The 23,513-nt window shown below is 48.2% G+C and overlaps 3 protein-coding genes across 5 annotated transcripts; 1 reads left to right on the top strand and 2 right to left on the bottom strand.

Moving 5' to 3' along the window:
• Positions 1 to 329: 329 nt before the first annotated feature.
• On the bottom strand, positions 330 to 2,251 carry LOC147647645 (uncharacterized). Its single transcript, XM_086871382.1, is given in 1 exon segment — positions 330 to 2,251. A coding segment is annotated over 1 exon segment (1,431 nt). The 3' UTR covers positions 330 to 820.
• Positions 2,252 to 5,764: 3,513 nt separating this feature from the next.
• On the bottom strand, positions 5,765 to 7,113 carry LOC147647644 (endogenous retrovirus group K member 5 Gag polyprotein-like). Its single transcript, XM_086871273.1, has 2 exons — positions 7,076 to 7,113; positions 5,765 to 7,001 (listed from the first exon to the last, which is right to left on the bottom strand). Exons 1-2 carry the CDS (start codon positions 7,111 to 7,113, stop codon positions 5,765 to 5,767), a joined length of 1,275 nt encoding a protein of 424 aa, XP_086727399.1.
• Positions 7,114 to 13,127: 6,014 nt separating this feature from the next.
• Positions 13,128 to 22,421, top strand: LOC111924831 (uncharacterized). Of its 3 annotated transcripts, none has more exons than XR_015281444.1 (4): positions 13,128 to 13,301; positions 15,084 to 15,162; positions 15,350 to 17,339; positions 18,195 to 22,421. XR_015281444.1 is itself a non-coding variant. In XM_086871383.1 (3 exons), the coding sequence occupies exons 1-3, from the start codon at positions 13,203 to 13,205 to the stop codon at positions 16,522 to 16,524; spliced, it is 1,368 nt and encodes a 455-aa protein (XP_086727509.1). In that variant the 5' UTR covers positions 13,128 to 13,202; the 3' UTR covers positions 16,525 to 17,381. The 3 variants fall into 3 exon arrangements, 1 of the variants encoding a protein (XP_086727509.1); XR_015281443.1 differs by having other exon boundaries at positions 13,128 to 13,316; XM_086871383.1 differs by lacking the exon at positions 18,195 to 22,421 and having other exon boundaries at positions 13,128 to 13,316; positions 15,350 to 17,381.
• The last annotated feature ends 1,092 nt before the right edge of the window (positions 22,422 to 23,513 follow it).

Genomic DNA, 23,513 nt, shown 5'->3' with positions numbered 1-23,513 from the left:
AAAAAAGGCCCGAATTATTCCGAGTGTGCAGGATCCTTTCCACCTTCTAGGTAACTCACTGTATGCCTTTTTCCCACATATCCAATATATGCCGTGCGGTGCTTCCCAGCCCTTGTTCGATCTTGCCAGATTGACGCTGCCCCTGCCGCGGCTCTCCTCGCCCTGGCTAGCTCTTGCTCCCTAGCCGCTGGCAGCGCCGGGAGTGGGGAACGGTCTGGGAGCTCGTTGTCCCAGACCGAACCTTCAGAGCTTGTAAGCCGCTAAGCTCTGCGGTCTCAGGTGCGTCGTGGGTGCCCGATGAAGGCAAGGAGGAGGCTCAGAGTCCCAGGTTCTCTCCAGAAACCAGGTTTTATTCCAGGGTCGGGAGCAGTGGATGAGGGAAGGACTGGAAAGGTCAAGGGTAGGACGGTCTGAGCAAGGAGCACCTCCGTGCGCTCCAATTTAAGGTGGGGAGGGTACAAACACAAGAACCAATCAGGGCATCTCAGGGGAGGAGTTGGGGGGAGGGTTTACAATGTTGGGGACCAATAGGAATAACACGTGGGAGGGGCGGCAGTCACAATGCCAATGGGGCTTCGAGTGAGGGATAAATGACAGGGAAGGAACTAGAACAAGAGGTGGGGTTTACATAGATTGATGGGGTTCAGGGGCAGGAACAGGGTGATGGACAAGGAAGGTTCAGGAAAAAGGGGAGGGGTTTACAAAACTGACAAGTGGGTAAAACCATTACAACTCATGGGGGGAACAACATTAAGAACAAACCATTTAAATTAATAATCAGAACAAAATGAACAGGCGGCAACATCTCCCCCTTTCTTTTTTAGAAAGAGGAGGTTGCATCCACAGGAGGTGCAGAGGGCTCAGGGAACCAGTCTTTAAGGGAGGGAGAGGGTGGAGGCGAGGAGGAAGGAGAAGGAGCATCAACAAAATTAACTTGGGGAGGAGGAGATACAAGGTGGAGAACAGATTGAATTAAACATCTTTTCAAAATGGCGAACGCAACCAAAATTATAAAAATGATGAAAACAATCCATAAAACAGTTTTCAGGATGGATGAGAGCCATCCGGACAGTCCCCAGTTGGAAAAGATGTTGGTGGCCCAGTCCTCATGTTCTTGTTTTATCTGGTGGACCATGCCTCTCATTTGTTCAATGGTCTGGCGAATGGAGGGACTTTTTGATGTCAAGTTCATGCAGCAAAGCCCCTCAAATTCCCTGCAGTCGTGGTTGTGCAGGAGCAGCAGGTAGTCTATGGCCGCCCGATTTTGGAGGGTGGCTTGCCTGGTGATTTCCTCGTCTTCGAGGAGGTCGCTTAGCGCAGCTGACGTTAAATTTGCTTGTTTTACTACCCAACACTCGAATTGGCCTAATTCTCCAAGGGCTTGAGCAGCGGCCAACCAAGGCAGAAAAACAGACACTGCTACCCGTTTTAGCTTACTCCAATGGAAAATTTCTGAGTCGCAGTCTGGGTCTAAGTCGTCCAGGCTGCGCTTCTTGATAGCCGAATTATTCTTTTGGCTCCAATTTTCGATTTGGGTTGTGTTGGGTGAAAACAAGGACAGCCGGCCCAGTGTGCACGGCCCTCCGAGAAGGCGAGAGGGGATGCCTGCCCATGCCCGATCCCCACAGATCAAAAATAAACCTTTGGGCAACTGAAGAGGGGTAGGGTTAAGGGTTGAGGGCATCTTCACATGTGCAATGTTCTGGCACCACTTGGCTGCCTAGAACTGCTTGTTTACTTGTTCTACCTTTGGATATGGGGCTGGATTAGAGGGATAGTAACGAAAATGAACACAAAATGACGCTGGGGAGGAATCCAGAAGGTCAAATTCTTGGGGCTCAACGGTCGCCTTCTCCAGCGTGGCTTGCCAGTCTCTCCAGAGGAGAAGGGGGTTCTTCGCTGGCCTTCTGATCTTATACATCGGCGCTGAGCGGACGACACGTTGAGCCGGCCTTCCCCGGTTGGCGTCATGGAGCAAGGTGGTAAGGGAGTCGGGAAACTCTTCAGGTTTCAAAGGGATCCCCACCAGGCATGTTGACATTGGGTTTCCCGCTGCTCCGGTGGAGAGGCACAGCTCGTCACGCTGCAGGGACTTCGCCAACATGACCCACACATTTTGCTTTGGCTGAGGCACGATCCACCCTTCCATCTGGGCCACTACCAACATCACACTAAAGATGATCTTGGCGACGCTTGGGGCTGTCATGTCTTCAAGGATGGCTCTCTCTAAAACAAAGCAAACACAGAACATAACTCAACTGAAAAGAGGAATCTCTAAAATAAAGATTTGGGGTTTTTCTCCTCCTCCTCCTTGGGGGGTCCGGAGATGACCTATTCGGACGGGACAGCACCCTCATATTGATCTGGCGGCCTGCTTGGATGTTTTGGGACATACGGTTTCACCCACTTTTGTGGGATCCACCGCAGTCCTTGGGGCGAGGAAACGCAGGCGTATCCCCGTCCCCAGGCCACCAGATCGAAGGGACCCATAATTCGTTGGGTCTCGGGGTCTCGGACCAGCACTGGAGGGCGCTGCTGCAACTTGTAGCTGTTGGCAGATGTAAAATGCCGGGCCACTGGAGGGTTATGATCACCGTCTGAACAGTTTAAGAAGTTTAGGGTGTAAAGGGCCTTGCACAACCGTTCTTGTGGGGTGCAGCCCTTTACTGTCTCCTTTTGATGGACAAGGACGCGCTTGAGCGATTGATGGGCTCGCTCAACAATCGCTTGGCCTGTGGGGGAGTGTGGGATGCCTCTCTTGTGTGTCACTCCCCACTCCTGCAGGAAATCCTCCAGTTTCCTGGAGGTATAAGCTGGGCCATTGTCCGTTTTGATCTCTTTGGGGACCCCCAGCACAGAGAAAGCCTGCATGAGGTGTTTACATACATGCTCGGCTTTCTCCCCTGTGTGGGCAGAGGCATAGATAGCACCTGAGAAGGTATCAATGGAAAGGTGCACATAGCGGAACCTGCCGAATTCTGGGACGTGTGTGACATCCATTTGCCACACCTCACAGCTCCCTAGGCCTCTGGGGTTGACCCCAGCTCCCAGAGAGGGCATTGCAGTGGACTGACAGTGTGGGCATGTGGCTACGATGGCTCTGGCTTGATCTCGCCTCAGGTGGAATTGGCGGACCAGCCCAGGCACGTTCTGGTGGAACATCTGATGACTCAGCTTGGCTTGCTGGAATACATCAGGGAGCTGAGCCATAGTGACAGGAGTAGCGAGGGAATCAGCTCTTTCATTTCCCTCGGCTACCGGGCCAGGGAGTTCAGTGTGCGACCTCACGTGCATCACGAAAAATGGCTGCTTTCGGTGGGAAACGGTAAAGATTAACTTGGAAAGCAGCTCGAACAGCTGCGGATTGGAGACCTCCTTTAGGGCGGCATTCTCTGCCCTAGCTACTACCCCAGCAACATATGCCGAATCTGCAACCAAATTAAATGGTTCGGGAAATCTCTCAAAAGCTCTGACGACAGCATCCAACTCAGCGACTTGTGGAGATCCCTCCACATACTTAACATCCGCTTCCCACCGCTGAGTTTGAGGATCCACCCAAGTCACAACTGACTTGTGGGATGCTCCAGATGCATCAGTGAAAACTGTCAGGGCCTTGAGGGGTTTTCGACTCCGAATTGAACTTGGAATGATGTTAAATTTAGCATTGAAGAATTTGTGTGCTGGGGCGTGGACTGAAACTTGTCCACTGTAGCTATCAAAAGCGATTTGGAGAGCCTCGTTCTCCTGCAGCAGCTGTTCAAACATCTCCTTTGTCAGCTTATCTGGGGACGCCCTGTCCCGAGACAAGCTGACAGGCACCCGTACACACGCAAAGTCGCACCCTGCCATCTCCCTGAGCCTGGCTCGAGCCTTCCTGACAAGCTGAGCCACCAGCTCTTGTGGCCGGGTGATACTCTTGGATCGTTGATGGCTCAGGAATACCCACTCTATGATCAAGAGTGGGTCCCTTGAGCCTTGATCCCACTGAAAGATGAGCCCACACAGGTGCGGCAACCTTCCCAGAATAATGTACTCAAACGGCAGGGTCGGCTCATATCGATGTGCCTGCCTTTCCATTAAAGCAATTTGTGCCTTCCTCAGTGCTTCTCTCGCCTCTGGAGTCAGGGTCCTAGGAGAACTAAGCTCCTTCTCCCCCTTCAAAAGCATGAAGAGGGGGTCTAGGTCTTCGGTGGTGAGGCCCAGCCAAGGCCTGACCCAGTTCAAGGTCCCGCACAGGGAGTGAAGGTCTGCCAAAGTCTTTGGATTACTGTTGATAGCCAATTGTTGAGGAACAATGGTCCTCTCAGTAATCCTCACTCCCAGATACTTCCAGGGTGGCATCCTTTGAACTTTGTCTTCCTGGAGCTGGAATCCTGCAGATGTTAGAACTCTAACCACTAGGTCAAGTGATTGAGTAAGCATATCGTCATGGGGGGCGCACACTAGGACATCATCCATATAGTGATAGATGATGACCTCCCCCATTTTGGCGCGAACGGGAGACAGCAATGAAGAGACATACCACTGGCAGATGGTCGGCGAATTTTTCATCCCTTGGGGTAACACTCGCCAGTGGTATCTCTTCATTGGGGCTTCTCGGTTAAGAGTGGGCACCGAGAAGGCAAACCGTGGGGCATCGTCAGGGTGTAGGGGAATTTGGAAAAAGCAATCCTTGATATCAATCACTGCCAATTTCCAATTTCGAGGGAGCATGGTAGGGGTAGGCATCCCTGGTTGAAGGGGTCCCATGTCCACAATGACCTTATTGATTTCACGAAGATCGTGAAGGAGCCGCCACTTATCCTTCCCCGGCTTACGGATAACAAAGACCGGGGAATTCCAAGGGCTTGTGGTTTCTACAATATTTCCCTTATTAAGTTGCTCCTCCACAAGTTCGTTGAGCGCCTTTAATTTATCTTTTCTTAGCGGCCACTGGTCAATCCAGACCGCTGTATCAGTTGTCCAATCTAATTTCTGGAAAGGGCGCTCTACAGTGGCCGCCTCTAAAAATCCCGAGGGGTTTTCGGGATCTCGATTTTAACCCCCCACTGGGACATGAGATCTCTTCCCCACAGGGGAACCTGATAGTCAGCAACAAATGGGCGTAAATTTGCCAATTGCCCATCTGGCCCCGCAATTTGCACCACGCTCTTTGAAATTCTTGCCAATTGGGTACCCCCTATGCCCTGTATCTTGCCTGCCACGGGTTGCAACTCCCAATGTGACGGCCATCTCCTTTCGGGGATGATCGTCACATCCGCCCCCGTGTCAAGCAGTCCTTTCATCTGAAAGGATTCTGCACCCTGCTTGACACTGCAGTCCAGAATGGGCTTTTCCTCACCCACCACTTCTGCCCAGTAGACGCCTGGTGCGTGGTCGTCTACTGGGACCTGCTCAGGTATTGGTATGAATTGGGCAACGATTTGCCCCTTGGGCAAAAAGAAGGGTGGATGAGTGCAGCGCGCCAGGAGAATGAGGTTCTCCGGACCACCCGAAAAGGTGATTGGCGAAATCTCAATCTCCGGGGGTGTGTGCTTGGTGTCCCCGATGGCGATGCACTTACTGTCACGTCCGGTGTCCGTTGTCTTCCCCTCTAGTGGGTCCACAGCTACTACCGTCCAGCGCTGGGACCGGAAGAGGATGTCTCGCGTTGTTACCAAGTGTCTCGTCTGGTGAATAGGCCATGTCCGATTTTTGTTCTCCCCCCCCTCTGCGATACCTGCCCCATTTGTAGCTTCGCGCGGGGCAGGTTCGCGCCGCGCTCCTAGTTTTTTTTATTAAAAACTCCCTCTCCCCCTTTTCCCCCCATGTTGCCCCTCGCAGGTCCAGGGCAGGGAAGTATAGCAGGGCAATCCCGAGCCATGTGTCCCAGCTGCCCACAGCGATAACATTGCAGCGGCCTTCCAGCTGGTGGTGGTAGTTGGCCTGGTGGGTGCTGGGTCACTGCAGCTGTTGGTAGTCTCCTGGCCGCTTGCGGGGGTGGTGGCACCCTGGACGCCCCCATTAACGGGACCTTCTTCTCGCAGGCGTCAATGAGGTCATCCAAGGTGGGCGGCGGATACATAGGCAGGCTAAAAATGACTTGCTTACAGATATCGTTACAGTTAGCTTTGGCCATTTCTAAAATTAGCTGCTCTTGCATCTCTGGTTTATCAACCTGCCTCTCTATTTGTTCCTGCAGGCGGTTGATAAAGATGTTGAAGGGCTCATTAGGGGATTGTTTGATGTTAGAGAAATTCGTGAGGGGTTCCCCCCCCGGCAAGATGTTAAATGCCTTCTCAGCGGCCTCTGTTATTTTAATTAGGACAGACCGGGGTAAGACCCTGGCCTGTTCTTCTGGCTTTCCCCAATTCCCTTCACTGCACAGGTGATCTATTGAGAGGGGGTTTTCATCCGCATCAACCGCGGTCTCCTCGCTGCGCAGCAGCTCAGGAAGGATGGTCTCCAACGATTTCTTCCACCTCTGTTTCCACAACCTATAGTCAGCTGGGGAAAGGAGGCAGGCAAACAACTCTTTTAAATCGTGGGGGACCATTTCGTTTGCGGAGAAGGTGGCCTTTAACAGGCCTTTAAAATATTCACTTCTCCTGCCAAACTCCTTCTGAGCCTTGCACAGCTCCCTCTTCGTCTGGAAGGAGAAGGGTTCCCATTCTCGGTACCTCCCCCCCCTTCCTCTAAAACTAACCGGTGCGGCAAAGGGAATAATAACCTGTTCCGGGTTCTGGTCCTCAGGCTTGTCACTTCCGGTTCCCGAAGCGTGGGAACTGGTAGGAGGGGCGTGGGAACCGGAAGGGGAGGCGTGGGAACCGGGAGGAGGGGCGTGGGAACCAGAAGCCGGAAGAGGCGGGGCTGGAGGACCGACTGAGGGGGAGGGTTGGAGGGAGGAGCGACGGCCGGAAGGGGCGGAGTTTTGGGTGGTAACACCTTGGAGACACACCCCCGAGGAGGAGGAACCATCTGCGGACAAGTGGGAGGGGTCAGGGTAGGAAGAGAGGGAGGAGCTAGGGAGGAAGGGGTTGGACTTTGAGGGGAGGAAGGGATTGTGGGAAGAAGGAGCACAAGAGAGGGGTCCGACCATGCGGTCTCCGCCATCTTGTGTCCCTCGGGGGCCATTTTGGGAATCAAGTAGGGTATGGGGAGACTTAGGGGAAGATTTAGGGGAACACCGGGAATGAGGGAGTGTAAGGGAACCAGGGTTCTGGGAGAGTAACTGGGGATCAATAACTTTATCAACTTGGGGATTTGGAACTTGGAAAGGGGAAAACTTGGAGTTATTAACTGGGGAAGTAGGGGAATGGGTAAGGGCTCCGGCAGCTTGGCCAGGGCTACCGGGGCAAGGGTTCTGAGGGAGGCTTGGGGAGCCAGGGAGACTACTGCCGACTTCGGAGCCCTGCGTTTTACGGGTTGCTCCGCAGGTCTCCCCCAACTTAGGGACAAGGGACGAGGAGCAGGGGTTTGGGGAAACTGGGGAAACTGTAGAAACTGGGGAAGGCTGCGTTGGCTGCTTCTGCATTTCCCTCTTTTCAACTAATGCGGTCCGAATTAGAACGAAAAGCGGGATTAATTTGGCGGCTGTTTTGTCCCCCTGAACTACCAAAGCCATTAATTTGGACCCAACCGAATTCCAAAATGACACTGAAAGAATATCGTCGGAGGACACATGGGGAAAATGCAGAAAAAGCCAACGTACAAGCCTCTTAACCAACCCACGTGAATACTTATGTTTCCCACCCTCAAGGAGACCCACAACTTGGAAATAAATCCCCCTCTGCGGAGCCGACAAACGTGCGCCCATCTTTTATCCCCCGGCTCCGCAGTTCCACCGCCTCCCAACAGCAAATGGGAACTTAACAAACAAAAGAATAAGGGTCAAGACCCAGCTCACACACAATACTCACACAATACTCACAGGGGCCACACACACACCCCCTTTTCCCCCACCGGGGAATACTTACCGGGTCTTGACTTGGGCTGTGGGAGACGTCCGAGCACCCCAGAAGCGGTCTCCTGCGCACCGGGAGATTGTCGCTTCTACCCCTGGGAGCGCTGCCGGACAGAAACCGGCCTGCTGCAACCAGGGTAGCCGCCGCCCAAAGAGTCTTTATAATCCCACACAGACTCCTCCGGGGGTCTCCACGGGCTGTAGAGGCCCCACGTTGGGCGCCAGCTGACGCTGCCCCTGCCGCGGCTCTCCTCGCCCTGGCTAGCTCTTGCTCCCTAGCCGCTGGCAGCGCCGGGAGTGGGGAACGGTCTGGGAGCTCGTTGTCCCAGACCGAACCTTCAGAGCTTGTAAGCCGCTAAGCTCTGCGGTCTCAGGTGCGTCGTGGGTGCCCGATGAAGGCAAGGAGGAGGCTCAGAGTCCCAGGTTCTCTCCAGAAACCAGGTTTTATTCCAGGGTCGGGAGCAGTGGATGAGGGAAGGACTGGAAAGGTCAAGGGTAGGACGGTCTGAGCAAGGAGCACCTCCGTGCGCTCCAATTTAAGGTGGGGAGGGTACAAACACAAGAACCAATCAGGGCATCTCAGGGGAGGAGTTGGGGGGAGGGTTTACAATGTTGGGGACCAATAGGAATAACACGTGGGAGGGGCGGCAGTCACAATGCCAATGGGGCTTCGAGTGAGGGATAAATGACAGGGAAGGAACTAGAACAAGAGGTGGGGTTTACATAGATTGATGGGGTTCAGGGGCAGGAACAGGGTGATGGACAAGGAAGGTTCAGGAAAAAGGGGAGGGGTTTACAAAACTGACAAGTGGGTAAAACCATTACAACTCATGGGGGGAACAACATTAAGAACAAACCATTTAAATTAATAATCAGAACAAAATGAACAGGCGGCAACACCGGATCATCCCAATACTCTCTCAGGCCTATTAATGCATGGAAGGGATTGGCCCCAGGATTCTTATACCAACAATGTCTAATTATTTCTATCCATTCACAGTTATTATCCCGAGAGTAACTCCAATAACCCTCAGGTGGTTCAGGTTGCCAGACTTTTTTTTGCTGTCTGAATTCACCGTGAGGGTGTTTATACATGGGGTATGACCCACCAAATCGGTGAATTCTTTTCCTTCTCTGCTAATGCAGAAAGTTCCAATTATTCTTTGATCTATCACCCATCCTTCGGGTCTTCGTGTAGTTTTTGACAATTTTAGGCCTTTCCATTTTAAAAGTTGTTCTGGGGTTAGTTCTTCTCCTTTCCATGGCCATCTTTTGGCCGATTTTAAGCCACCACATATCAAACAGTTCGATAGACCTAATTCGGTGGCGAATTCTTGAATCAGGTCTATGAATAAGTTTTGATTGGGGCTTGGTAATCCCCAGTTACTATATTGTTTTTCTAATTGTTCGTAATGTTCACTGAGAGAATTTAGTCTCTCTTGTTCCAACCTTTTTCTTTTATTCTCTATTTCTACTCTTTTTAATTCTAGGGTCAATTGTTTTATTTTGCTTTCTGGATCTAGCCCTTCCTCATCTCTAGAAAAACAGATGTCGTGGTTTTAAACCACTAACTAAGAAAATTACTTACTTCTTGCTGTGAGATACGGATTAGAATAAGAGCAAAACAGGCATACAACTTAAAAGGGGAAAAAAAAAAAAAAGTTTATTGACAAATGTCCTGGGTTGCAGTATATTCTATCACCATCCTCATGTACTGTTGAAACCAGGTGAGGCAGTGCTCCCTGCCTCCCCCCCCCCCCCGGGCTACCTTCTGTTAATGGGCCCATCAATGCCCTGCCCCATGACTCATAGATAACTTCCCCCTGTATTGTCCCCTGTTAATGGGCCCACCACTGCCTTGCTGCATGACTCAGAGATAACTTCCTCCTGGACTGTTTTCTGTTAATGGCTCATCAAGGCCTTATCTCATGACTCACCATCCCATTGTGAGATGCTCCTCCCCGAGGGAGGAGCCAAGCATTCCATACTGGATATAAGCTGAGAATTCGAACACCACAGCAGCCCTTACCTACGGGACTTCCAGAGGACAGGAGCTACTGCTGGACTTTCAGCTGAAGACCAGACCCCCTTTCTTCCAGAGGATCACGCTTCAACAAGACCACCTCATCTGGACGACTACCATCACCCTAACAGGGTTCCAGGCTGTATTCTGACTCTGTCAGTGTTTTTGATACTATTGCATTTATTCTTTTTATCATTTTCCTATTAAATTATAATTCTGACTTGCGATCTCTCACTGGTTTGATTTCAAACTAGTACACTACAAAACCCGTATGAAATGCTGACTGTTCCCATAATAGCAGGAAGAGAAAGACTATGGGATGAGATAAGGAGCTGGAATACGAAAACAGGATACAAGCCTAAATGCGCCATAGAATGAGGGGTTTCCTTGGGTTCTTTTGGACCCTAAGCCAGAGGAAATGGAAAGGGGGGAGTCAAAAGAACTGAAGGGAGCATGCACAAGGAGACAAGGTAGAAAGTTCAGCCGAAGGAAAAATGCTGACTTCAGCCCCAAAGACCCCCAGAAGACCACCAGAGTGACCAACAATGAGCAGTGCACAGCTGCAAATACGCATGGAACTAATTTTAATACGAAGCGGGGACAGGCGGGGTTAGCAAATGAATGTGTATTAGGTGTACTGGGTAATCTTAATTTGTAAAGAATAAAAAGGGAGAAATAAGTCTCCAAAGAGTGCATGCCTTTGGAGGAGATATCCCCCATGCACCTCAGCGCTGAATAAGTTCATACCTACTCTTTTAACTACTCTGTGAGTTATAGATTTCTTTCTATCTGCATATCACCCCACCCCTCCCTACATCAAACTTGGCCTCCTACTCTGGCAGTGCAGGGACACAGGGAATGGGGCCATGGTCACTCCATCCCCCGGGGCTTTTCCCGCTGCTCAGGGACAGGAGTCGTTCCCCTGCTGCACCCTGGGCTCTCTCCCACCGGAGACTTCTCCAGAAACTTCTCCACCTGAGTCCATGCCATGGGGAATAGCTCTCTCACAATGCTGCAGTGTGGGTCACTCTGCCACGGCGTCAGGCCTTCTGAAAGGAATAGGCAAGGAGAGCAGCTCCTTTTTAATGCCTTTATTGAGGTCAGCTCTAGGTGGGGGAGCTCAACCACTGCTGCTCCCAATGGACAACCCAGAGCAGGAGATGTTCAGCTCTGCCACATGTCAGAGCTGAGGATTCCGTCCTCACGAGGGTCCCTAAGAAGATACTCCCTTGTTGTAAATCGAGGGTAGTTACAGATATCAAGTATTGTGTAGTTATGGCAACAAGGTCCGGGACATAAGTTCCTGAATGTTCTCCCTTGCTCCTCAACATAGTTTGGACTCTGGTTTTGTTCCATGGCTTGCTGATTCTATAGGGGTCTTTAGATGTTAATCCCACTTCTCCTGGGTGCTACCCCCCATGGGAGTTCGGCTCATCTACACACTGGGTGCTGTCATCGATTGCCATTGGGGGGTGCCGGGAGCTGCACAGACAATAGACAAGGCCAGGTGGCATTAACAAGGCTGTTACAACAACACTGATATTTAACAAACACACAACATGACGTATATTTACAAAGTAGGCATCTTATGGTGACAACATTCTACTGTACAAATTATAAACATCTTTGTGTACTGATCAGGAGGTCACGATTTACCCTTTACAATCCTGATGCTGAATGTCTCCTGAGGAGGCCTGATCACTGAAAAGAGTGGGCCGCTTGCAGGCTGACCCTGTTTGGAAAACCTGCTCCTCATCCCAAGCCTCACCATATCTGACATTGCCCACCTGTGACTGACATCCCAAAACATTGAAAACATTTATCCATTTTTCTTTGTAATTAAAATCTAATGAATTAATAAAAATAAAATTTTAATTTTCATAATAATATTATTCTATATTTTTAGAACCTAATTTTTATATTTATATAAAAGAATTGATACATTTTCAGGGACAAAAAACATTACTGGTCTTTCGGTCTAAGTACCACAATCACCTTCATTAATTAATTGACCACTATTTCTCCCTCTTTATTATTACAATTTATTACTCCTATTTGTATTCCCTTGTTAAGAATAATATGTTACAGTTGCTGTTTGTAAACTCCTTATTTACCTTGTACCCCTGTCCCAGGTTTACTTACCTTGTACCCCTGTCACAAATTGCTGTACCCCATGTTTTTGTTCCTTGTTCAGCCAGGCCCTGCCCCCTCTCCCAAGTTGCTGTACCCTGCGTTTCTTGTTCTGTGTTCAGCCAGGCACTGCCCCCACTGCTCCTAGACTCCCACATGCCAACACTGTACCCCTGCCCCAAGTTGCTGTACCTTGTTCAGTTGGGCCCTGAGGAGGAGGATGACATAAGGACTTTTATGCAAACAAGAGAGACCAGAGACTTATGGGATGCACCCAGACTGGAAAAAACCCCAAAACAACGAGCCACACAAAAGGGAAGGAATAGAACCAGCACCATCTAACAAGATAGACCCAGAGAAGTCCCCTGACTTCTTTCCAGGGGCCGACATAACCTCGAGGAGACTCAACTGGGATGACAGCCTAGACTGCGAGCCCTAAAGGAGGAGTCTTCCTGGGGACTCCTGTGAGGAAAGAAGGCCCAGCTCTGCCCTAGTGACAAAGCTGCATGGATCCTCCTCTTCTGCGGTGTCCAGTGGGAGCCTAACTCTAACCCCCACCCCAAAGCTGCCCTATTTAATAAAGGCCTTTTTAAAAGGAGCTGGTCTCCTGGCCCGTTTATCACATCCGTTAATATTTTTTTTTTTTTAATTATTGTCAGACAGGGTAAAAGGGATCACTTTGGGGTCCATGAAGACTTTCCTGGGGAACATTTGGGGCAGTTTTGGGTGTGGGAAGGGAATTTAGAGGGAACCTGGGGGTCTGGAGGACACTTGGGGGAGCGAGGTGCGCACTTGGAGGGGCACTTAGGGATTTTGTGGGACAATTCGGGGTCCGGGGTAGCACCTGGGGGTCCAGGGGGCCACTTGGAGGTCAGGGAGGGGAATCTGGGGGCCCTTCGGGTTCTGGGCGAGCACTTGCGGGGCTGTAACGGGGTTTTCTGGGCGCGAAGGATGATGGGAATTGTAGGCGCCTGTATAATACAGTTTAAAGGGGCCGCGAAGCATCACGGGAGTTGTAGACACAGCTCCAATGGGTTCCGGTGAGGCGCGGGACATGACGGGAGATGAAGTCCCGGCTGGAATAGCGCTCTATGGGTGCCGCGGAGCATGATGGGAGCTGTAGTCCCGGAAGTGGCTCGGACGGTGCAGTTCGCGGTGCGGGGAGGCACTTGGGGGAACACTTTTGCGTCCGAGCTGTGGCTGCAGGTCCTCGGGGCGAATGTATATGGCTTGGGAGTACTTGGGGGGAACCTGGGGAGCTCTGACCGGGCTCTTTAGGGCGCGGGGCACAGCAGGAGGTTTGGGCGCGGAACTGTGTTCTGAGGTACTCTGGTAGCGCGGGGGATGATGGGAGCTGAATTTCCACAGTGGCTGGAAGGGGCCTCAGTGGGGTCGGGAGCATTCAGGGATCCACGGACGCTTTGGGGGGTCCTGAACGGGCGCTGTGGCGGCACTCAGGGATTCTGGAGGGTTTGGGGGACACTTATGGGACATATGGGGGGCGATATCGGGGTTCTGGGGAGCACAGGGCATATTGCCAGTCCCTCCCAGTTCCTTCCAGCATGATCCCATTTGCTCTCAACCGCACCCAGTCAGCCTCAGTATAGCTGGACTCACTGCCAGTATGATCCCAGTCTCTCTCAGTGTGATTGCAGTCTCTCCTGCCATGGGCCCAGCTGCTCCCAGTATGATCCCAGTATTATGTCAGTACTCCCCCAGGACAATCCCAGTCAGTGCCAGGATGATCCCAGTATGATCCCATTACAAACCAGTCCCTGCCACTGCTTCCACTCCTGGGATCCCCCAGTCCTCTCTACGTTCCCCCTCCCACATCTCCCCAGAGGAGCCCAAGGGCTGGGAATCCACAGCCATGGTCCCCAGCCAGCTCCAGGTTGGATCTGCAGCCCCCAATTTTCCCAGTTTCCCTCTCCTTTTCCCTGGGTTGGGTTCCCCTCACCCCCAGCAGGTGGGAGCAGCTGAGAGCCTCGTGCTGTCCATCCCGACCTGTTCTGGTTCCATCCCCGCTCCTGCCATGGGCTGTGAGGGGTTCAGGAATGGGGCACCAAGGGTGTCGCCGCTCCTGGGGGAGGAGGAGGAGGAATGAAAGAGGAGGGATGAAGAAGGAGAGTGAGAAGGGATGGAAGTAGGAGAAGGAGATGGGGTTAGGGAGGAGGAGGAGGAGAAATGGAAAAGGAGGAGTGGGAGGAAGAGGAAGAGGAGGGACAAAGAAGGATCAGGGAAAGGAGAAGGAAGCATGAAGTTGAGCACTCCCTGAATTCACAGCCCCCCACCTGTGGGATCATCATCCCCCCATCCCACAGTTGCCCAAGGAGGGGAAGCTCAACCCAGATATCCTGGGTGGTCTCTAGGTTGGGGTTTTTGTGGGAGGGATGTGTGGAGAATGAAGATCTCCAAAGCTGAGTGGAAAATGCCCCTTGGAGGGACATTGGGGGTTCCCAGTGGCGGCTGCCAGCAGAGGCAGCCTGGAGGAGCAGAGCCCTGTGACCCCCCCCAGGACCCCAAAATGGGGAGCCCAGAGAGGAGAAGCGCTGCGATTTATGGGACCCTCAGCAGCCTGGAGAGGGGCAGGGGGGACTCCTTGGACCACCTGCATCCCAAAGTAGCGAATAAGGAGAGAAAGGACTCTGGAACCTAAAAACCCCCGCTATCCCTATATGTTGAGATGAAAATGGGGGGAACTTTTCGGATTGCTGGCACTCACAGCAGCCTGGGGAGGGTCGGGACCGAGTAGAAGGGGGACCATCAGTGCAAGTGTGACCCCCAGCAGCTGGGACAGGAGGGAAACCCTGAACACCAAATGGGAGAGACCAGAGATGGGGAACTCCTGGGAGGTATTTTCAAAGCTAAAACTTGGTGTTTTGGATATTTATATGGGCACCAGATGCCCAGTGACTTCAAGAGGTGGACTTGTGCAGAGAACCCCCTAACCCCCAATGTGCTTATGCACTGTATTTTTGCCCAAACCAGGATTTCTCATTCCCAGACCTTGGCTGGATGGAGGAGGAGGCAGCGAGGAAGAGGAAAATGCCCCAGGACACCCAGGCAGGTGAGGAGGAAGTCACTGCCCCTTTCCCCCCCCTCTCCTGCTCCATCTCCCAGCCCAGCATGACCCACGGCTGCAGGACAACCCCGCTGCCGATGCCGTCCTGCTGGGGACGCACTGGGGGGATCACCTTCCCCTTCCCTCTGGCACGGAGGCAAATCCCATCCTCTCCTTGTCCTTCCTCCCCCAGATAAGGAGCCAAGGACAGAGACCAGGGGGGACAAATCCCTGGGGCACAACCTCGTGGAAGAGGCCGTTTTGAGCAGCTCCATGGTGCAGGAATCCAATGGTGAGGAAAAGCCCCAGAGATCTCGTAGGAGGAGGGGCTTCAAACCCAGCCCAGGGTACTCTGAGGAGGAAAGATCCACCCCGTGCTGGGAAAGCTGCCAGAGATCCAGCCGGGGCTCTGAGCTGGTGGTCCATGAGCAGCTTCAGGATGGGGAGAAGCCCTACAAGTGCTTGGAGTGTGGGAAGAGCTTCAGCCAGAGCACCAAACTGATCTGCCACCAGATGATCCACACCGGGGAATGGGCCTGTGAGTGTGAGGAATGTAGGAAGGGCTTCAGCTACAGCTCCAACCTCATCGTCCACCAGCACATCCACACTGGGGAGAGGCCCTACAAGTGTCCTCATTGTGGGAAGAGCTTCTCCCAGAGCTCCAACCTGACCATCCACCAGAGGATCCACACTGAGGAACGGCCCTACAAGTGTGGGGAATGTGGGATGACCTTTAGCTGGAGGTCCCAACTGACCATCCACCAGATGATCCACACTGGTGAGAGACCATATGAGTGTACGGAGTGTGGGAAGAGGTTTCAGACCACCTCCAATCTCCTCATGCACCAGCGGATTCACACAGATGAGAGGCCCTTCCGCTGCCCTGATTGTGGGGAGGGCTTCAAGCAAAACTCCACCCTCATCACCCACCGGCGCATCCACACGGGGGAGAAGCCCTACGAGTGTGGAGAATGTGGGAAGAGCTTCAGCGACAGCTCCAGTTTGATCCGCCACCAGAGGATCCACACTGGGGAATGGCCCTACAAGTGTGGGGAATGTGGGCAGACATTCAGAGAGAGGTTCAAACTGATCATCCACCAGCGCATCCACACTGGGGAGAGGCCCTACAAGTGTCCCGAGTGTGGGAAGAGGTTTCAGACCAGCTCCTATCTCCTCCAGCACCAGAGAATTCACACAGAGGAGAGGCCCTTCCGCTGCCCTGACTGTGGGACGGGGTTCAAATACAACTCCAACCTCATCACCCACCGGCGCATCCACACTGGGGAGAGGCCCTACGAGTGTCCCCAGTGTGGGAAGAGCTTTACCCAGAGCACAGCCTTGGCCCAACACCAACAGAGGCACCGATAAGGGAAGCCCTACGAATGCCCAAAGTGCAGGAAGAGCTTGGTTTGCTGCTCCAGCTTCTTTCCCCCCTTGGAGGACTCAAGTTTTGCAGAGCCCTAAAGACCCATGTTCCCAGTGATCTGCATTGGGAGGACACTGGGATGGTGGTCCTTTTGTTTTGGCTCTAATTTTCTTTTGATTCATCTTCATCCCTTTAAAACAGACAAAATTTGGGTAAAAATCAACAAATTCATCAAAGGCATCTAAAGCCTCACTTTTAATAGTGCTTCAAGGGAATCTGGGAGAAACTTGGGAGGGTTTTGGGGGATATTTGGTATAGTTGTCTCCATTTCTTGGCACTCAACAAGATGAGATGCTTCAATCTGTCACCTCAAAACCACTCAATGCCACTGAAAACTACTCAGTCCCACCCCAAAATTGCCAGATTCCACAGCCTTTCAGGGTGTGATGCCTTAAGTTTTAGCTTTCATATTTTTCATATTCTGCACTGCCCGGGTTTGTAGTTTTGAACTTCATATCAAGTGTTAGTGAGCTCTCTTCACAGAGTAGGTAGACAAAACAATTCCTTTTCTAGCTTGATACAAAGGACAGCTGTGAAGAGTTTCAGGCCCAAAAGCGTAAACAGGGGTGGACTGAAGAGAGAAAACAAGAAAGATGGGACTTCATCTTTTGAAGCAGTAATTGGACCATGAACCCCAATATGCAGATGGACCTAAACTTCTAAAAATGTGAGACCTTGTGCTCAGTTGTCCATTTTTGTGACCATTTTCAGTCCATCTTGGGTGTAGCCCTGGCCAGGCTCTTGTACTGCCCCAGGTGTATCCTTTAAGGCCTTTTAATAAATGTTATTCTTAACTCTGTCCAGCCTCTGTTCTAGATCAGCCTTCTCAAGGCATCAGGTGGAATGGGGTTGGAAGGGGACTGGGTGAAGTGGGATGCAAATCAGGAGGGGTGAGATGGGCATTGGGTGAGGCAGGATGGGTGGGATGGGGATTGGGAAGTGTGAAATGGGAGAAATAGGGCTTGGGAAGGGGCTCTTGTTGTGGGATGGGAGGAGCAGGAGTGGGATTGGTTGTGGTTGGGATTGGGAAGGTGGGATGGGGTCTGGAATGAGACAGCCAAGGTTCAAGGATGATGAAGGGAGGAGGAGTTTTTTACTGAGTTAGTTTTTGGATATTCCACGTTCTTAAGATTTTGGGGTTACTCACGTTTCTGAGGCAGTTTTGGGAGTTTCCCAAACTGTTGGGAGGTTCCTGAGAGTAGCTCCATAGAGCCCCACTGCCACGGGTGGTTGCCATGGGCACGAGGTCAGAGCTGTCGGCAGAGTCTGTTGCCTTGGCACTGTGCAGAAAAACGTTTTAACAGAACAAAAGCATGATATTTTAGTAAAAGCCTGTCTGCACAACCCAGCTTTCAATCCAGGCAACAATTCTAAGGGCAGTGTCCTTGAAGCTCTCCTGGAACAGCAAGAATAAATAAAAACAATGGCATTGTGTACGTGGAAAAGAATGTAAAGCAATATGCATTAACAAATAGTAGCTTGTTAAGCCCTGCGAACCCTGTAGGACCCTATAAAATTGTGCTAAGAATATAAATAAATGACATTTGCTATACCTCTATGAGGACTCAGTGAATTGTCTGAGCAGTTTTCCATGACCTGGCACTCTGAACAGGGACCCTTTGCAGGCAAAGGGTACCAGCTCGACAGATTCGCGCCGTGTTTGGACGTGGAATGCGGATCAGGGCTGAGGGAGCAGATTCGTGCAGTAGTTGGATTCGGAAAGCATGGATCGGAGCTGGGTGGCAGGTTCGTGCAGCGGTTGGATGTGGAATTGTGAACCTAAGCTGGGGAAAACTGGGGACGGAGGAGCCTGAGACAGAAGACCAAAGGCAAGTACGCATCGGCACTCAGGTAGGAGGCGTCATGAACCTCTCCCCATCCAGGGCTGCTAGTATGGATATAGTTTGCGGCAGCACAAAAACTGCTTCAAAGCGTTATAGTTAAATGAGGGGAAGCAGTCAAGGATAAGGACCTTGAAAAGCTCGTTTTATGGGCTAGAGAAAACGGAAACTTGAAAGTGCCTCCACTGCTTTTTGCAGTGGAAGAATGGAGAGAAATATGAGTCCAGTTGTGGGAGAAAACAATTACAAGGAAAAGCAAGGACACTCTGTCTTACAGTCTGACTTGGCAGATTGTAATTAATACCTTAAAAGACATGAAAGCAGAATTTACCCAGGTTGAGAGCCTGCGTCACAGCAGCAGCCATCTCTACCTCCCACTGCTAGGCGAACATTCTTGGCAATGACGCCCTTGGAGAGAGGGGGAGAGAGTCAGAGAGAAGTATATAAGGAGGTGTTCAATGTTTTTAAATTGATTGTGGACCTACAGGGACAACATATTAACTCTACTTTTGAAGAGAAGCCAGATTTAGATTGGTTTCCACCCGATCCAGGGGGGGCATGGGAGGAGCATTGGAGGGTGCGCAGAGAACAAAGGCACCCCCATGACAGAGGCATTGCAGAAGAAGCTCCAAGGCCACACAGGACAAATATCAGCAATTACAGAAAGAGTTGAGCGGAAACAGGTGGCTCAGACAGCTTCAAAGGGAGACAAAATAGTCAAAAAATTGCTAACTATATGGTATCTAGTTCAAAATTCATTACTGTAATTAAAAGTTGGTAAGTTCCAATGGTCACCGTTGCTATCACCTGGCCCTGAGAAGCTCTTTGCTTAACATCACCCATTTTTGTAAAATCGTGTCCTTTTCCCTCTGTCTGCAAAGAACGAGATAAACATTGAGGGAAAGAACTGCATTTGTTAAAGTTAACTTTATAGGTTTTTTTTGTCTCCAGTTTTCCCCTCTGCAAGTGTATATGGAGGATGTGGTTCACACACACACACACCCCCCCGCCCCCCCCAGAAGAAGCACTAGGACACTACCCAGTTGGTTAAACAGTAACGATTTGTTGTTTTTTTAGAATGTCTTTATATACCCTTTCAGAATTAATTTTGTGGTTTTTAAGTAATTATGAGTTCTTGCAGTTTTAGAGTTTTGCTGGAGAAATTATTGTGACTCTTTAGAAAATTCAAAAAAACTCTCTTTAAAAATGTTTAGAGTAAATATTAACAGATGGAAAAAGTTACCTTGCAATAATTAGTTTTAAAACTTAATGTCAAAATATTGAATGATTTACAGCTACTAATAAAATGACCTTCCAATTAATGTTATCTACAGAAGATATTCACGGTTTAAAAAATAATTAGCTAGGAGAACTTCACTGCACAAGACAAAGTTAAGTTAACCATATATTACCCATATGCTTGTGTTTTCCACAATTTTAATAAGGTAATTTCAATGTGAGACTTTTTGCTATAAAAAAACACGTATAACAGCATATATACCGATTTGGACTTCGGAATTTAATTAAAAAGCGGACTTGATGTTTCTGAAAAGTGCTACAAAAGCTGAATGGCAACTTGCCAAATCCTGTGTTGTTGTGATTTTTCTCTAATAAAACTGCACTTTAAAAATCCTAACAAACTTGAGCATATTCCAAGCAAATCCCTGCTACAAATAAGTATTTTCAGTAACCTTTGTAGCTACTATGAGTTATTCTCAAGGCCAAATTAGATAAAATCATAATGTATTTGTCACATATTTATAATCTCTATTGTAAATTCATGTTGCTATTATATTGTGTTTAAAAGGTATATACCAAACTTTCAGTTGCCTTTTTGTAATAATAGATTAAGAATGAGTTATGTTTTCACTTGATAAAGTGTTGATAGAATTTAGCAAAGTTAAGTTTCACTAGGTTTAGGTCTGAGTGTTCTTAAGTTAGGTTTTATAACTTTAGTATTCTTTGAGGTTAAGTTTTGTTATTTCCTTCTGTCAAAATTAATTTCTACCAGGTTTGAATATTGTTTAATTTAAATTGTCTCACATTTTGTTAAGACACTTGTCTAAACTACGAAGTATAGTTATTTTCCTAGAGAGATGACTATGACTGAAACTGTGATAGAACACTGATAAACACCTGTTTGTGGATGGAAGAAGATACAGTCTGTTGCACCCTTCATTTCATCAAAGGTTTAATTATTTGTTACAATCTCTACTGGTTTTGTTTTCTTTAGGTAACACGAAAGAATAGTGACTGTTATTAATACTAAGAAGTTTAAAAGTTTTTACTTTGTTTCACTTCTTGCCATTGAGACATGAATATTTTGAAAATGCTATCTTAACTTCCTCAGACATTTACTGCTGATATATTTATTGTATAATGTGAATTTACAGATTTTATGATGAGTATTATTCACAAGGTATTATTACTATATTTATAGTTGGCTTTCCATATGCTTTACAATTTTTGTGTAATTGCCTTTAAGACACGTGTCATTTGAGCTCTTTTTGTTTTCTAACTGCAGATGCATCTCTTCAAACAAGTTATAGAGCTGTTCCTGTACGGGGTTTTCTTACTCTTTGTAACTCCTCCCTTTGTTTAAGAGGGCTTGCTCTTGCCTAATTCAGTGTAGCTTTATTGTTTTTCAGTGCTTCCAGAATTCCAGAAAAATATATCATTGCTAAAAGTCAGCCACCATGAGAGAAACTTCAGATTAAACCAACTGCTAGATAGTTCTGTTGGTCTGTTGCCTAAGACTTCTGATCATTTGCTTTCCACAAATGCACTTCAACAGTTTGCTGTGCTTTAAGCATCCCATAGCTACTATAATTAAGAACCTTGTTTTGAAAATGAGTTAAGAGACATCTTTCCAGTTTAAAGCCAGGCCTGGTCAAGCCTTGACTTTACCTGGATGAAATGTTTGCCAACAGATATAGATGTTTTCTGTACCAAATCAATATTTGAGTCACTTTTGACTCAGCAATTTGACCCTATTAATATGACAGCTGGATCAATTTTGAAGGGAGCTTGGAGAATCATTTCTGGAGGTGGTTATCCAATCCTTCACTGATTTGAGGTTTGTCAGCTGTTTACAAACTCTGAGATGCTGGTACAGTGTTTTAGTAGTTAACAGTAATTCTATATCACATATGTTATCAATAATGTTTATCATCTAATTAATTTCTAACTACTGTAAGTTTTTGTTCATTATGTGTATAGTTTTGTGTTGATATTCATATGCATGATAAAAGTACATCTCACTTTTAAGAGCAAAAGGAATTGATGCCTTAAGAACATTCAATTAATGTAGTATGTGCATTAGAAATTTAGACCATAATTCATTTTGAATAATGAAATAATTGCACCAAAAATTTAGAAAACATCATAAAATCTGAATTCACAAATAAGTTTACTACAGTTAAGCCTAAATGATTCGTTAACATAAATGGGAGAAGTGCCTATGTTCTGTTGACAGGTTCAAAAGAGTCACCTGTTCATCTGACTAGACACTGACTGCCTCCAAAAACATGAGACCCAGTAAACAGAGAAGTCACTACACAGCCTTTGTTGTCAAAACAAGACCAGAACTGCCAAGACACAGTTATGTCTGAAAACTACACAGTTTGCCAACAGAAGTTTTATGTTATCATCATAATGTTGTGTCTCTACCAATTTTCTTCAGTCATTCCCTGTTTCAGGATTTGAAAGAACATTCAGTGATGCTAAGGATCGACATTTTCACCTGATAGACTTGGACCCGCTAAAACAGCACATCTGGAGTCTCAACTATTTGGACCTTAAAATAATAGTAATTTTTTTCATTTTCCTGGAGGACATTAGACATTATTTTTGTTCCATTTGCAAATCTGTGAAAACCCAAGGTTTTATATCAATGTAAAGGGTGTAAAAACCAGAAATATTGTAAAGCTCTCGGCAAAAGTGTAGTATTAGCCCTTGCCTTCTTATTCTTGAAGAAGAATATAAGGGAATTTTCAAAATAATCAGAAGATGTCCAAATTTTAAAAAATTGAATGTGCACAGAATAGCTATGTATCTTGGTTAGTCCATGAACAAGTTTGGAAAGAAAAAAAAAAAGAATATGCTGAAAACTTTGCTTGAAAATTTAAAAAAAAAAAATTTAAAAAAGAACCTTTTGCCAAAAGATAATCTTAAAGAAATATGGAGTTGAATCAAATGTTGTTTGTTTTTTACTTTGCCTTTAGTAGTGTAGCTTTGTTAGTTAGTGAGCCTAGAACCAATGTTTGTGTGATTTCAGCTAATTTTTCAAGTTTAAATATCATATGCTTATCCACTATCACTCCAGAAGATCCATTAATGGAGTTTTTTAGTGCAAAGGGAGAGGGGAGATGTTGGAAACCGAATGTCTTCGGTTTAGCCTTAGAAAAAGCCTGGATTGATGTAGTGATGAAGGTAAACAAACATTGGGTAGAGAAATTATAAATTTATGTCTCTATAGTTATAAGTAAGAATATGTGTTAAGTAAGTGTTATGGGGTAACTTTACCTTTAAGATAGCTTTGAGAGCTGAGGAAGTTGAAGCTGCTGGGAGCTGGGTGATGGGAGTTTTTCCTCCTGACCAATTATCAGTCATTTCTAAGAATTGACAGCAGTCTTGACCATTAAAAAGTTAAGTCAACTTGTAAACACCAAATTAAGAGGTACAGTCAGAGTTCTCTTGCCCTCTTTTGTTTCCAGCTTTTGAGAAAGTAACAAGGTTCTGTGGTAGCCTCCTCCATTCTCCCCTCCCCTCTCTCGGCCGAAGAAGGCCGCAAAGGACGGGAGGGAAGGGGGAGGAAAGAAAAGCAGAGCTGGCAGCCTGGTTTGGTTTCCAGTTTCTGCTGCTGGACTGAAACCTGACACCATGAACTCTTGTAGCTTTTCTAAAGCTTTTAATTCTTTTACTACTTGGATAAAATGTACAGATTACTCCTTTTTCTCAGAAAGACAGAGAACAAGAGGGACAATCAACATGAAGAAGACATCATAAAACTACCAAAAACAGTGAGGAAAAGAGTTAAGTTTAAATGAGAAAGAGAATAAGAAGGTGCTTTACAGCTGAAATATCTTTCT

This window comes from Cyanistes caeruleus, chromosome 35 (genome assembly GCF_971803275.1).
Source record: "Cyanistes caeruleus chromosome 35, bCyaCae1.hap1.1, whole genome shotgun sequence".
Taxonomy (NCBI): Eukaryota; Metazoa; Chordata; class Aves; order Passeriformes; family Paridae; genus Cyanistes; species Cyanistes caeruleus.
This window is presented reverse-complemented; position numbering and strand designations above follow the sequence as displayed.

What these genes read in the sequence shown, in the direction of transcription:
- LOC111924831 (XM_086871383.1), top strand. Translation starts at nt 13,203, where the DNA reads ATGATGGGAGCTGTAGTCCCGGAAGTGGCTCGGACGGTGCAGTTCGCG. An exon ending in TGCAGGTCCTCGGGGCGAAT is followed by an intron (nt 13,317 to 15,083) that starts GTATATGGCTTG and finishes TGCCCAAACCAG; the next exon opens with GATTTCTCATTCCCAGACCT. An exon ending in GCCCCAGGACACCCAGGCAG is followed by an intron (nt 15,163 to 15,349) that starts GTGAGGAGGAAG and finishes TTCCTCCCCCAG; the next exon opens with ATAAGGAGCCAAGGACAGAG.
- LOC147647644 (XM_086871273.1), bottom strand. Translation starts at nt 7,113, where the DNA reads ATGGCCCCCGAGGGACACAAGATGGCGGAGACCGCATG. An exon ending in AAGATGGCGGAGACCGCATG is followed by an intron (nt 7,002 to 7,075) that starts GTCGGACCCCTC and finishes CTTCCTCCCTAG; the next exon opens with CTCCTCCCTCTCTTCCTACC.